The sequence below is a fragment of the Abramis brama genome (assembly GCF_963993115.1).
Source record: "Abramis brama genome assembly, chromosome: 15".
Lineage (NCBI taxonomy): Eukaryota > Metazoa > Chordata > Actinopteri > Cypriniformes > Leuciscidae > Abramis > Abramis brama.
The window spans coordinates 4,897,416-4,909,602 of NC_139977.1; the positions used below are offsets into that span (position 1 = coordinate 4,897,416).

Sequence of the window (12,187 nt, forward strand, 5' to 3'; positions counted from 1 at the left end):
AGAAGCTACTGCTGGTGATCGGCTCTTCGCTTGATTGCCCACTGGAGTGCCTGATGTGAGAGGAAGTGCTTTTGTCATAAATCAAAGGCAATGAATGTCAGCACAGCCTGAAATCCCCCATTTTCTCATCTTCACACAGGCCTGTGCCATAACTTTGGTGTAATGACCGTTCAATTACTGCCCAAATATATGTCAGGAAATGTTGGACGTGAGACCCAAAGACCCAGATTTATCATATCTTTATGGATTCACACTCACATAGCACAGTTTAAGGTACCTTTTTGTGTATGTGTGTTTCTGTATGAATCTGTTACATTTAGCACTCCAGGACACAGGATTATTTCATTGAATGAATGAACAAATGAATGCATACATTCATATATATACACAAAGCAGGGGGATGCAGCAATGCTTTATCTGTAAATGTATCTGTACTCAGCTAGAATTGGATGTGGGTTGGTCTTAAAGGTGAAGTTTGTAAGATTTTTCTATGTAAAATACAAAAATCCAGTTTAGTGTTTACTGACTACTACTAGTATGCCATTCATGGGTTTATCTCCCCCAAAAGTGTTAACTTTAGCCGCGTTTCCACCGAAATTACCCAGAAAAATTTGTCCCAGGAACTTTTTCCCCCCAGACCTGTGGCTGTCTGCATTTCCACCGCGATCTAAAGTACCGTGAAAAAGGGAAGTATCGTAAGCCTAAATTAATCGTAGAAACCACTGATGGCAATTGTTCTACTATCAACTTAGACTTACGATGCTTTTGGTAAACGCAGCCCAGATACATTGGATGGGTTTATTATAAGTGAGATGCTCGCGTTCTCTATAGATAAAGTGTTAGCCTTCTCAGTTGCTTACTCATCATGACCTTTAGCAACACATCAAAAAGTATTCACAATATGTACTTTTATTGGAAACAGCCTAATTTTACCTGTTGGGACATGCTTTCACAAGCACTGTTGAGCTGTTTGTGATGTTTGAGGGGGTGTCTGTTTTTTGCAAAGTGAGTGACAAACCCAATAATGTCAGCTCACACATTGTTAAAAGAACAATTATTATCATAGACAATACAGCTGTAATATCTGCTTATGCACACACAAATCAGCTTTCTACTGCAGCAGCCTGCTGTACTTCTGCTATTTTGTTTTCAGAATTGTCATTGTGTTGTCTGACTTATTTTGTGTTTATAATTTGTTGTTTTGTTTTTGGATTTTTTATTTTGTTTTCATGATTGTGATTTGTTTTGCACTTCTCAGCCACTGTAAAACTGTATGTTTCTCTGTCTCACTAGCTCCCTGAGACGGAAAGCATTTATGTATTCTTTATAATTTGGACAGATTTGCATTTGTATTCACAGTAATGTTGTTCCCTTTCGAGGGAACTCGCGATGCGTCGATGACGCTTTGGGAACGCCCCCAGCGTGATTGCGTCTGAAGCATCTATGTCAACTTAGTCCAATGGAATGAATGAAATGCACGTCACGGGCGGATGACGTCATGACCAGGAAGATACAAAAGCGCATCCAGTGAAACCGGCATTAGCTTCTGTTGCCTCAGCAAGCGATCTGTGTCAAACTGTCTGTCAATATTTACTGTTGTCTGTCACACGTTACTATGGCGAAACAAGTATTTAAGCAGTGTGCTTATCCTTGCCCACGTTATTTAACGGGTGGGGATACACATGAGCTTTGTGTAATGTGTTTGGGAGTGGAGCATGCGGTGTCAGCCTTCGAGGGGGCTGATTGCCAGCACTGTGAACGGCTTCCTCTCCGTACGCTCCGCTCTCGCCTGTCACTTTTCGAGGAAAGTGGCGAGGCTCGTGAGCCTCAGGGTGCTGGACCCGCTGCTGCCGAGGCAGCACGGAGAAGGCATACCTGGGGTTCGCAAATGGATTTTTCAGCGGGGTTGGAGACGAATCCGAGGATCCTTTCTCCTCCCTTACCTGGGGGATCCAGCGCTCTCTCTTCCGAGTCGGGAGCCCGCTCTGTGGATTCTCCCGCTCGGGAAGAGAGCCTAGTGCTTCGATGCTCTAGTTCTGAGGAGGTAGATGTATTAAGCACTGGCAGTGACACACATTATAAGGGGGAAGAGGATTCGCCATCTCTTTCCCCCGCATATGAGGAGTTGGTGGATGTTATCACTCGAGCTGTAGAAAAGTTACACATTGATTGGCCAGCCGAGAAGAGAGGTGCTCGTCCCAAAAGTAAATTAGACGAGCGCTTCTTATCATCTAATGTTTCACCTCCACCACGAGACCTTCCATTTTTCCCCGATGTTCATAATGAGTTATCCAGATCGTGGAATAAACCTTATTCATCTCGTCTTTTCAGCCCTCATGTACACACATATTCACAAATAAGGGGGCTGAAAGAGTATGGTTATGGGTCGATGCCGCGGGCAGAACAAACGCTCGCGAGTTATTTATCTCCCGGTACAGCATCGTCCATGAGGGTCTCAGCTTTACCCACAAAACCATTAAAAGTGACATCTAATTTAGTGGGTAAAGCTTATACGGCAGCGGGTCAAGCCGGAGCCTGCCTGCATACTATGGCAGTGCTCCAAGCATATCAGGCTGATCTGCTGGGAGATTTGGGCAAAAGTGAGGGGGTGGGGCCTGACGAAATTCGAGAGCTTCGTCAGGCCACGGACTTATCTTTAAGGGCTACTAAGGAGACCGCCAGAGCAATTGGGCGGTCTATGGCAGCATTAGTAGCCACTGAAAGACATCTCTGGCTTAATCTAGCAGATATAAAAGATAAAGATAGATATTTTCTGTTAGATGCGCCTGTGGATCCATCTGGTCTTTTTGGCGATGCTGTTAATTCAGTAGTTGAAAGATTTCAAGAGTCAAAAAAGCAAGCAGAGGTTTTTAAAAAGTTTCTCCCTCGCCGTGTCCAACTCACTGGGGCTGCTGGGCGTGAGCAGCCCCAGCCGTCTAGCTCCTCATATCGAGCACAGCAAAAGGAGAGTGTTGCGTCTTGTGCGCCTCTACAGAAATATTGGAAACAGACGCAACACTCTCAGTCGAAGTCTTCTAAACCGAAGTCCGATCTGAGGGTCATTCTTCAGGCTAAGAAGGCTTCGACTCAAAAGAAGAAGTCCTGACGCTACCAGCGTCAGACCAGTGAGGGTAGCTTCAATCGAGATGGAACGGTGTACACCTCAGTATACGGTGCCCGTTCCATCTCGATGCCCTCAGGGGGCCGTTCTGCCAATCCCGCCACCCTCGGTGTCTCGGGGCGCAGCGGTTTCCAGCGAGTTTCTGGCGCAGTGCCAACCCGACATTGCGCCAGACTCACACCTTCTGAGGGAGGTTCAAAAACAGTCAGTTCAGGTGTCTCCTGCCAGTTTGCTTCAGGTCCCAGAACTGGCTGTCTCAAATATACCAGAGGCCAGCCTCGAGAGGCTGGTTCCCTTAGTAGATTTTCTGGCGGAATGGAAGAATCTGCCGAATATATCTCAATGGGTCCTGCAGATAGTAGAAAAGGGTTACAGAATCCAGTTTGGTTCTCGTCCACCACGCTACAACGGGGTGTTGCTAACGTTAGTACAGCCCGAGCAGGCTCTGGTAATGGAGCAAGAAGTGAAAGCTCTATTAGAAAAGGAGGCTATAGAGCAGGTGTATTATCCCGACAGAGAATCGGGTTTTTACAGCCGTTATTTCATTGTTCCAAAAAAGGATGGAGGGTTGCGTCCCATATTGGATCTTCGTCGTTTGAATCGTACAGTTCAGAGACTCAAGTTCAAGATGCTGACACTCAAACAGATCGTGACTCAAATCAGATCCGAGGACTGTTTTGTCATGATAGATCTGAAAGATGCATACTTCCATGTCTCCATCCTCCCTCAGCACAGGAAGTTCCTGAGGTTTTCTTTCGGAGGCAAATAATACCAGTATCGGGTACTTCCATTCGGTCTAGCTTTATCACCCCGCACATTCACGAAGTGCGTAGATGCAGCTCTGGCCCCGCTCAGGCTGCAGGGCATACGCATTCTGAATTGCATAGACGACTGGCTGATTCTAGCGGAATCAGAACAGTTAGCGGTTCGGCATCGAGATGTCGTCCTCGCACATATGCAGAAATTGGGGTTGAGGCTCAACGCCAACAAGAGTGTGCTATCTCCATTACAGAGGACCACTTTTCTGGGTGTGGTATGGGATTCAGTCACGATGCGAGCCAGTCTATCGCCCGCTCGTGTAGCTGCTATCCTGACAGCCATGAAAGAGCTAAAGCTAGGCCAGTCATGCACTGTGAAGCAGTTCGAGAGACTGTTAGGGCTCATGGCAGCGGCGTCCAACGTGATACCTTTTGGCCTGCTGTACATGAGACCTTTGCAGTGGTGGCTCAGGACCAGATGATCAAGATCACGCGGCGGTGTCTCCGCGCCTTGGTTATATGGAGGAAACATTGGTTCCTGTCCCAGGGTCCAGTGTTGGGAGCTCTTTGCCATCGAGTTGCTATCTCGACAGATACTTCCCTCACCGGCTGGGGAGCGGTAATGAAAGGCCGTTCAGCTCAGGGTCTGTGGAGGAGTCATCATCTCTCTTGGCACATAAATTGCCTGGAGATGATGGCCGTCTTCAATGCGTTGAGACATTTCCTTCCAGACCTGAGGGGCCGTCATGTGCTAGTTCGAACAGACAACACACCGGTGGTCTCTTATCTAAATTGTCAGGGGGGTCTGCGTTCGCGTCCGTTATGCAAGTTGGCGCACCTATGGTCCTCCTATGGTCACTGGGGAAAATACTCTTTCTGAGGGCAGTGTATATTCCAGGGGACCAGAATATAGGAGCAGACACCCTGTCGAGACAGGGGCTGAGGCCAGGGGACTGGAGAATCCACCCCGAGGTGGTGGAGCAGATTTGGGAATTTTACGGATTCCGAGCAGAAGTGGATCTGTTTGCATCTCAGCACACGACGCACTGTCCACTATGGTTCTCCCTTACTCACCCAGCCCCCCTGGGGCTGTACGCTTTGGTACAGACATGGCCGAGGTTACGTCTGTACGCCTTTCCCCCTGTTGCTTTGCTCCCAGGAGTTTTGGAGAGAGTTCGTCAGGACGGGATAAGTCTACTACTTGTAGCACCACACTGGCCGAGTCGAATTTGGTTTGCGGACCTAATTCATCTCCTAGACGGTCCTCCCTTCGAGATCCCGATCAGGAGAGACCTTCTGTCTCAGGCAGGGGGCACAGTATTTCACCCCTGGCCAGAGATTTGGAAACTATGGGTTTGGCCTCTGAGGGGGCCCAGCTTATAGAGAGTGGTCTCTCAACTGAGGTTGTTGAGACCATTCTAAGCTCCAGAGCTCCTGCTACAAGGAAACTTTATACACTAAAGTGGAGAGTTTTCACTTCTTGGTGTCACCAGCGACAGTGGGATCCAGTTAACTGTTCAGTTATTACAGTACTTTTTACATCAGTAGTTTCTACAAGATCGTTTTGAATCAGGTTTATGCCCTTCCACGCTTAAGGTTTACGTGGCGGCCATTGCGGCTTTCCACGCCCCAGTGGGTAGTACATCGTTGGGTCGAGACCCTCTGATTACTCGTTTCCTTCGTGGCACCCTGAGGCTGAGGCCTGCAGTTCGCACAAGGGTACCGGCTTGGGACCTTTCAATAGTTTTAGAATGCCTTTCTGAGGCTCCCTTTGAGCCCTTAGATTTGGTTTCAGAAAAGTTTCTTACATTCAAGACTATCTTTCTGCTAGCTATTTCGTCCCTTAAAAGAGTCAGAGACCTTCAGGCCCTTTCGGTATCCCCCACCTGCCTTGAGTTTGCACCTGGGATGGTTAAGGCTTTCTTATACCCTAAACAGGGATATGTTCCTAAAGTTCCTACCAATATTCCAAGGCCTATTGTGTTGCAAGCTTTCAGTCCTCCTCCGTTTACCTCTTTGGACCAGGAAAAGCTGAACCTTTTGTGTCCAGTGCGAGCACTGGACACTTATGTTCATTGGACTTCTTCGTGGAGAAGATCCGATCAGTTGTTTGTTTGTTTTGGATCACCCAAAATAGGTCTTCTAAGCAGACAATTAGCAAGTGGATAGTTGAGGCTATTTCTCTTGCTTATGAGTCCTCTGACCAGCCGTGCCCTTTGGTGGTCAGAGCTCATTCCACTAGGAGTATGGCGGCCTCTAAAGCCTTATTATCGGGAGTTTCTCTCCAAGAGGTTTGTGATGCGGTGGGTTGGTCCTCACCGCTCACATTCGTGAGGTTTTACAGCCTGGACCTGGATGCTGCCCAAGGGTCTCAGGTGCTTAGTGCTTAAGTGTTAATTCTGACAACATGTTGACAGTCAGGTATTTGTAAGTTTGGCGATTTGGGTATTCTCGTTCCCAAAGCGTCATCGACACATCACGAGTTCCCTCGAAAGGGAACGTCTCAGGTTACGTCTGTAACCATAGTTCCCTGAGAAGGGAACGAGACGATGCGTCGCCCTGCCATACTTCCTGTATCCCTGTGATCGACTTGCTTCGGCAAATTTCGAAGCTAATGCCGATTTCACCGGATGCGCTTTTGTATCTTCCTGGTCATGACGTCATCCGCCCGTGACGCGCATTTCATTCATTCCATTGGACTAAGTTGACATAGATGCTTCAGACGCAATCACGCTGGGGGCGTTCCCAAAGCGTCATTGACGCATCGTCTTGTTCCCTTCTCAGGGAACTATGGTTACAGACGTAACCTGAGACGTTTTAGAAATTTCCAACCACTGAATATTTTCTTTCAACTTCCATGTTCTCAAATCAGATATTGCATAGAGTCCCCTGACGCTGTGGATGATTGGCTTGACATAACTCTGTAGTTTTCTTGCATGCATGACGAGTTAAACTACAAATCATGGCTCCAAAATATTGTATTGCCCACCCAATCAGAAATTAAGTGAAGTCAGCAACATCATAGAATTTTGATGTCCTAGTGTCACGCTTGCCGTAGCTGGCAGGAACCGGGCCTGCTGCAAAAAAGGTATATATTCAAAATCTGCCAACATGAATAAGCAAACCTATAGCGGTATTCAGAACCTTCTCAGTTGTGATGCATAATCAATATTGTGCATGGAATAAAAGCTGACATTCAGTTAGTTTTTAGTAATAGTTGTCAACACAGTCATTTTCAAAGCATATCAAAGGTGAAATGTGGTTGAAAACCAGGTTTTAGACTATTGAACGGTTATCGGTGTAATGTCATGTTTATGTGTCCATGATGGGACACATCATATATATATTCAAACATATATATATATTTAAACAAGTTGTTTGAAGATCTTGCTTTTCCTCTTTTGGTTTATTTTCCTCTTTTCTTTCTCTTTCAGGGAAGTGTGAGCACTGTTTGAAACAATGGAGAAAGGTGACTGAAGACAATGACCACCTAATAAACTAACGGATGGACGGAGGAATGAGAGAAACGATAAGGGTCAGCTGCTGAAGAGTTAACTGTGATTGTCCTGAGAGGGCTCAATGTTAATCTTCTTCACCTTTGCCCCTTCCCTCTCTGTCGGCCTGAATAGCATGTATTGACCTCTCATTGCTCTGGCATGAAACTATCTGACTACAGAATGATTTTCCTACTCTCTAAAGACATTCAAGTTGCAATAGCACTTGTTGGTACTCTTGTAATTACATTCTTCCTTCACACATTTATCACAACACAAACAAACTCAGCAGACACTCACAGTATTGTGCGGGTAAAGCATTCCAAGGTGGAATACAAGCAGCAAATACAAGCCTTATAGCAGCCATTTTACTTTTACCTTGAAAAGAAGCATCAGGCAATACTAAATTGAATTAAGGCCATCCTTTGCTATTGTCCATTCATCGAAGGCTGTCATACAGGTCCAGAACTTTGTGTAACATTCTACAAGAAGCCATTTTTGGATCTGTTGGATGAGAACTCACTGACAATTGTTTGAACTGGTGCATTATAATCTTTGAGCATTAAAACATCATGAAGGATGCCTGTGATTTATTCATTCATGTATTTTTATTTTCATGGGTTACACCTGGTCTTGTGAATGGCTCATGTTATTTGTCCCTTGTATGACTCTCCAGACAATCATTGGACCTAGCCAAACCATTACACATCCCCCAGTGTGTTGATACATACATTATGGTAATGAGACACATTATGGATTGGATTTTAGGTTCTGATATTTTACTTTTTAGAATTTAGCAACTACTCTGTCTAGTGTCAATTTTGTCCATCTATGCCTAGGGGAATTTCCGGTTACACTTTATTTTACAGTATGTGCACTTACTATACAGTGTCCTTAAGAAAGTACTGAATACAATAAGGTAACTACATGGGTTAGAGTTTTGTTTAGGGGTGAGTTTTGGGTATGTAACTAGTTATCACACAGTTATTTAAATTTCTAAAATAATAACAACATGTTTTAACATGTAATATTTCACATGTGTATGTACATGTGAAACGGTACCGTAAAATGAAGTGCTGGATTTTCCTCTTGGCACATTGAATAAATGTGCAATTTGTGCAACTGATGCACCTGCAATTTTGGTACTAACTAATTAGCCTTCTTCAGCGATATGTTTATTGTTGACAAATATTGTCAGTCAGCTTAATATGTGACCCTGGACCAAAAAACAGATTTATATTATCTTTAAATTGAGATTAGGATAGGACAATATTTGGCCGAGATACAACTATTTGAAAATCTGGAATCTGAGGGTGCAAAAACATCGAAAACATTGAGAAAATCGCCTTTAAAGTTGTCCATTTATGTTGGCGATAGTGCTGCATCCACTCACAAAAATACATTTTTGATATATTTCAGGTAGGAAATTGACAAAATATCTTCATGGATCATGATCTTTACTTAATATCTTAATGATTTTTGGCATAAAAGAAAAATCGATATTTTTGACCCATACAATGTATTGTTGGGTATTGCCACAAATATACCCGTGTGACTTGTGACTGGTTTTGTGGTCCAGGGTCACATATGACTAATCTTTACAACAGCACTTATAGTTTTGTTTTATTTTACGAGTTAAGATGCTTTATTTATTGTGGCTTTGGTCCACCTTCTCTACAAAAGTCTTTCTAGACACTGGAGTCCACCTAGATCAAAGAATGTGTGCTATTTTCTGACCGTAGCTATTATCTTGAATAATTTTTTCCCACTTTTTTTGCTTCATTGAATGAAGTTTTGGATAAAGGCAGCACTCCTTGGGGACAGCTATGACTATGTATAGTATGTTTCAAATGCTTTGTTTTATTCACACATTTAAAAAAAAAAAAACACACAGATATGTTCTCACTGCTACAGATACGCCCTTTTCAAGAGTGCAGGAGTAGATAGATTCAGTGCTGTCCATTTTGGCATTGATAAACTGTTGTTCTTATACAAGGTGGTATAATATCTGAAGATGATTTATTTGTTGGCCTTCATCAAAGCACATTTTAAAATGTATGTTTAAATACATCGCCACCCAAGTCTGCTTTGGAAGAAACTAACATCTAAAGAGGGTTTCCTGGCAACAATCCATCTGCTATGAAATGAGTTCATTTATTTGTGTGTTTTTTTTAGAACACATTTTGATTTTTATTTATAAATTGTAATTTAAGTCATGGCTTGAAATTATGTTCAATTCTCATCTTATTATAAGGGTATACTGACTGCCCTTTTTAATGGGGACCCACCCATAAAAATGTTCCCTGTTGTATGTACACGTGTAACTATGGATATTTTATAATATAATGATTAGCAGGTTCTCTGACCTGCTTATATTTGACATTATGCAGTCTTTTATTTTTAAAGAATCATAAGCATACTGTGTGTGTGTGTGTGTGTGTGTGTGTGTGTGTGTGTGTGTGTGTGTGTGTGTGTGTGTGTGTGTGTGTGTGTGTGTGTGTGTGTGTGTGTGTGTGCAGATCTGGCTATACTTGGGCCAAATGTCATTAATTATATGGTGAAATATTATGACAACCGACTAGTGAGGACATTTTACTGGTCCTCACTAGTTAAAAAGGCTTATAAATTGGCCAAAACATGTTTTTATTTAAATCTAGTGTTTTGCATATTTCTTTGATGGGTACAGGTCTATTGGGTTAAGCGATAGAAAATATCAATAACCTGATATAGATCAATGGAAATCTATGCAATGTCCTCACTAATATAGTGAAACAAGCGTGTGTGTGCGTGTGAGAGAGAGATACCAAAATATATGAATCAAAATATAAATCTACATCTACATCTATATACACATAACATGTATACACTCATTTAACAAAAAATAAATAAATAAAGAACTACATTACATACATGTAAGATTTCCCTCATACATTCATTTGCAAAATTCGATCTTTCAATTGAGATAAAACATAATTCAAACTCATATGCTTGACCATATAACAAAATAATGAACACATATCTTCTATTTTGATACTTATATTACAGGCCATAAAATGTAAATTCGTAATTCTTTTTTTTTTTTTTTTACTAAATTCTTCCAATAATTGAAAAATTGGCTTCAACCTTTCACACTACAAAAAATAAGTGAGACATATCTTCAGACTATGACAAAATGGCTCCATGTATTATCCGCCATTGGAGGTCACCAGTTCTCTAATTAATAAGGAGTTTATACAAAGTCATCTAGCTACCTTAAGGGGATATATCAAATCCCACTAATCCTTGCCATTTAAAGTCTGAAACACATTTTAATGATTCAAAATGCATCACTTTTACACAAGTATAATACAGTTCTCTCTTTCAAGTATTACATAACAAATTAAGTTCTGGAGTTTTACAATTCAATAACTTTTCTTCATCCTTCAGCCATGTCTCCACAGCTACCCTTACCCCTAAACTTGGAAACTCAATCATCTCATTAATACAATGTTGTTTTGTTTCCTCCTCCTCCACCAACAACAACAACATTGATGGTATAACAGAAAAAAATTCAGTCCAAAATCTTTCTACAACACGGGGTAAATTAATACCAAGCGTTACTGCAATATCCCTCGAAGACAACCATTCACCCCTACTTAAGAGATGAGAGACTTTTATAAACTGGGCTTTCACCAAAGGAGCCTGCATTGAAGGAGAGTTCACGAATTTCTTAGGTAATGCAGGATTATAAAGAGGTTCCTCTTTGATCCATGATTCACTTACAATACCTTGTTCTCAAACAATTCCCCAAACATTCCTTGATTTTAGAACTGTCTTATAAAAAGGTGTTAATTCAACTAGTTCCACATCATTTAAATTAATTAAAAACAATTGCAATCTAGTCCCAGTCATCCTCCTCTCCTCAAAAGACCACAAGTCACATTAGCCCAACTAACATCCTTCCATACAAAGGCCTCAGAGCAGCTTGTAGCCTAAAAGCAGCAATCCTACATCCTATATCAATTAATCCTTGCCTCCCTTCATGAAGAGACAGGTAAAGTACCGCTGCCATTGCCAATGCTGACCTACAGGGGTAGATTAAGGTTTACACGGGCCCCTAGGTAGACAAGATAGCAACTCCTGCACTAACATTAGAGCCATGCCTTAAAACCTATGCTCCCTTCCAGCACAGTCCCCATTCAAACTCATTGCTCATATTCCTCACGTCTTGAGTATGTTTTTGCTCTGTTTTTCCTGTTCTGTTCTGTCATGTCTTTGTCTAGGTTAGCTTTCTAGTTTGTTAATTAGTTTAGTTCTGTCCTCTCAGTTTTCCCTTCCTGTTTGTTTCTATGGTTACAGGTTGATTTGAGTCCTCATTTTAGGTGTGTTATTTAATTATCTTGTTAGCTCCTTTGTTTGCCCTTCTACTTAAGCCCTCACTTTCTGTTAGTTCATTGTCTTGGATTGTTTGAAGTCAGCATGTTCGTGGTTGTGTTTCCTGGAGTTATTCTCCAGTTTATTGTTTTGATTCATGATTTAAATATTTATTTTGAATATCTCCATCGTCGTGTGCTTAATTTCAGCCACTGACCATGACAATATTACTAAGAAAACCTACTGAAATATTCTTAATGTTTTTTTTGTTTTTTTTAATATTAATATTTAAAGCTTTTTCTTATACCTCAGACATTCACATTTTAGATACTCCATGAGATATAAAGAGTAGAAAGAAAAGCAGAAGAAAAGAAAAAAGATGCACAGATATATAGGCAAAGCCATAATGTTTATTTAGGTTTTCCTCGAACTTTCCTCTCATTCACATTTTTTATCCTGCC

The 12,187-nt window shown here is 42.1% G+C and overlaps 1 protein-coding gene across 1 annotated transcript in view; it reads left to right on the forward strand.

Annotated features, from left to right (window-relative positions):
* Window positions 1–9,751, forward strand: part of gabra6b (gamma-aminobutyric acid type A receptor subunit alpha6b) — a 40,654-nt gene extending 30,903 nt beyond the window's left edge. Inside the window, exon 10 of the mRNA XM_084136792.1 lies at window positions 7,314–9,751. Coding sequence (XP_083992918.1) covers window positions 7,314–7,323 — 10 coding nt within the window. The 3' untranslated portion in view covers window positions 7,324–9,751. The remainder of the gene's footprint in view (window positions 1–7,313) is intronic.
* The last annotated feature ends 2,436 nt before the right edge of the window (window positions 9,752–12,187 follow it).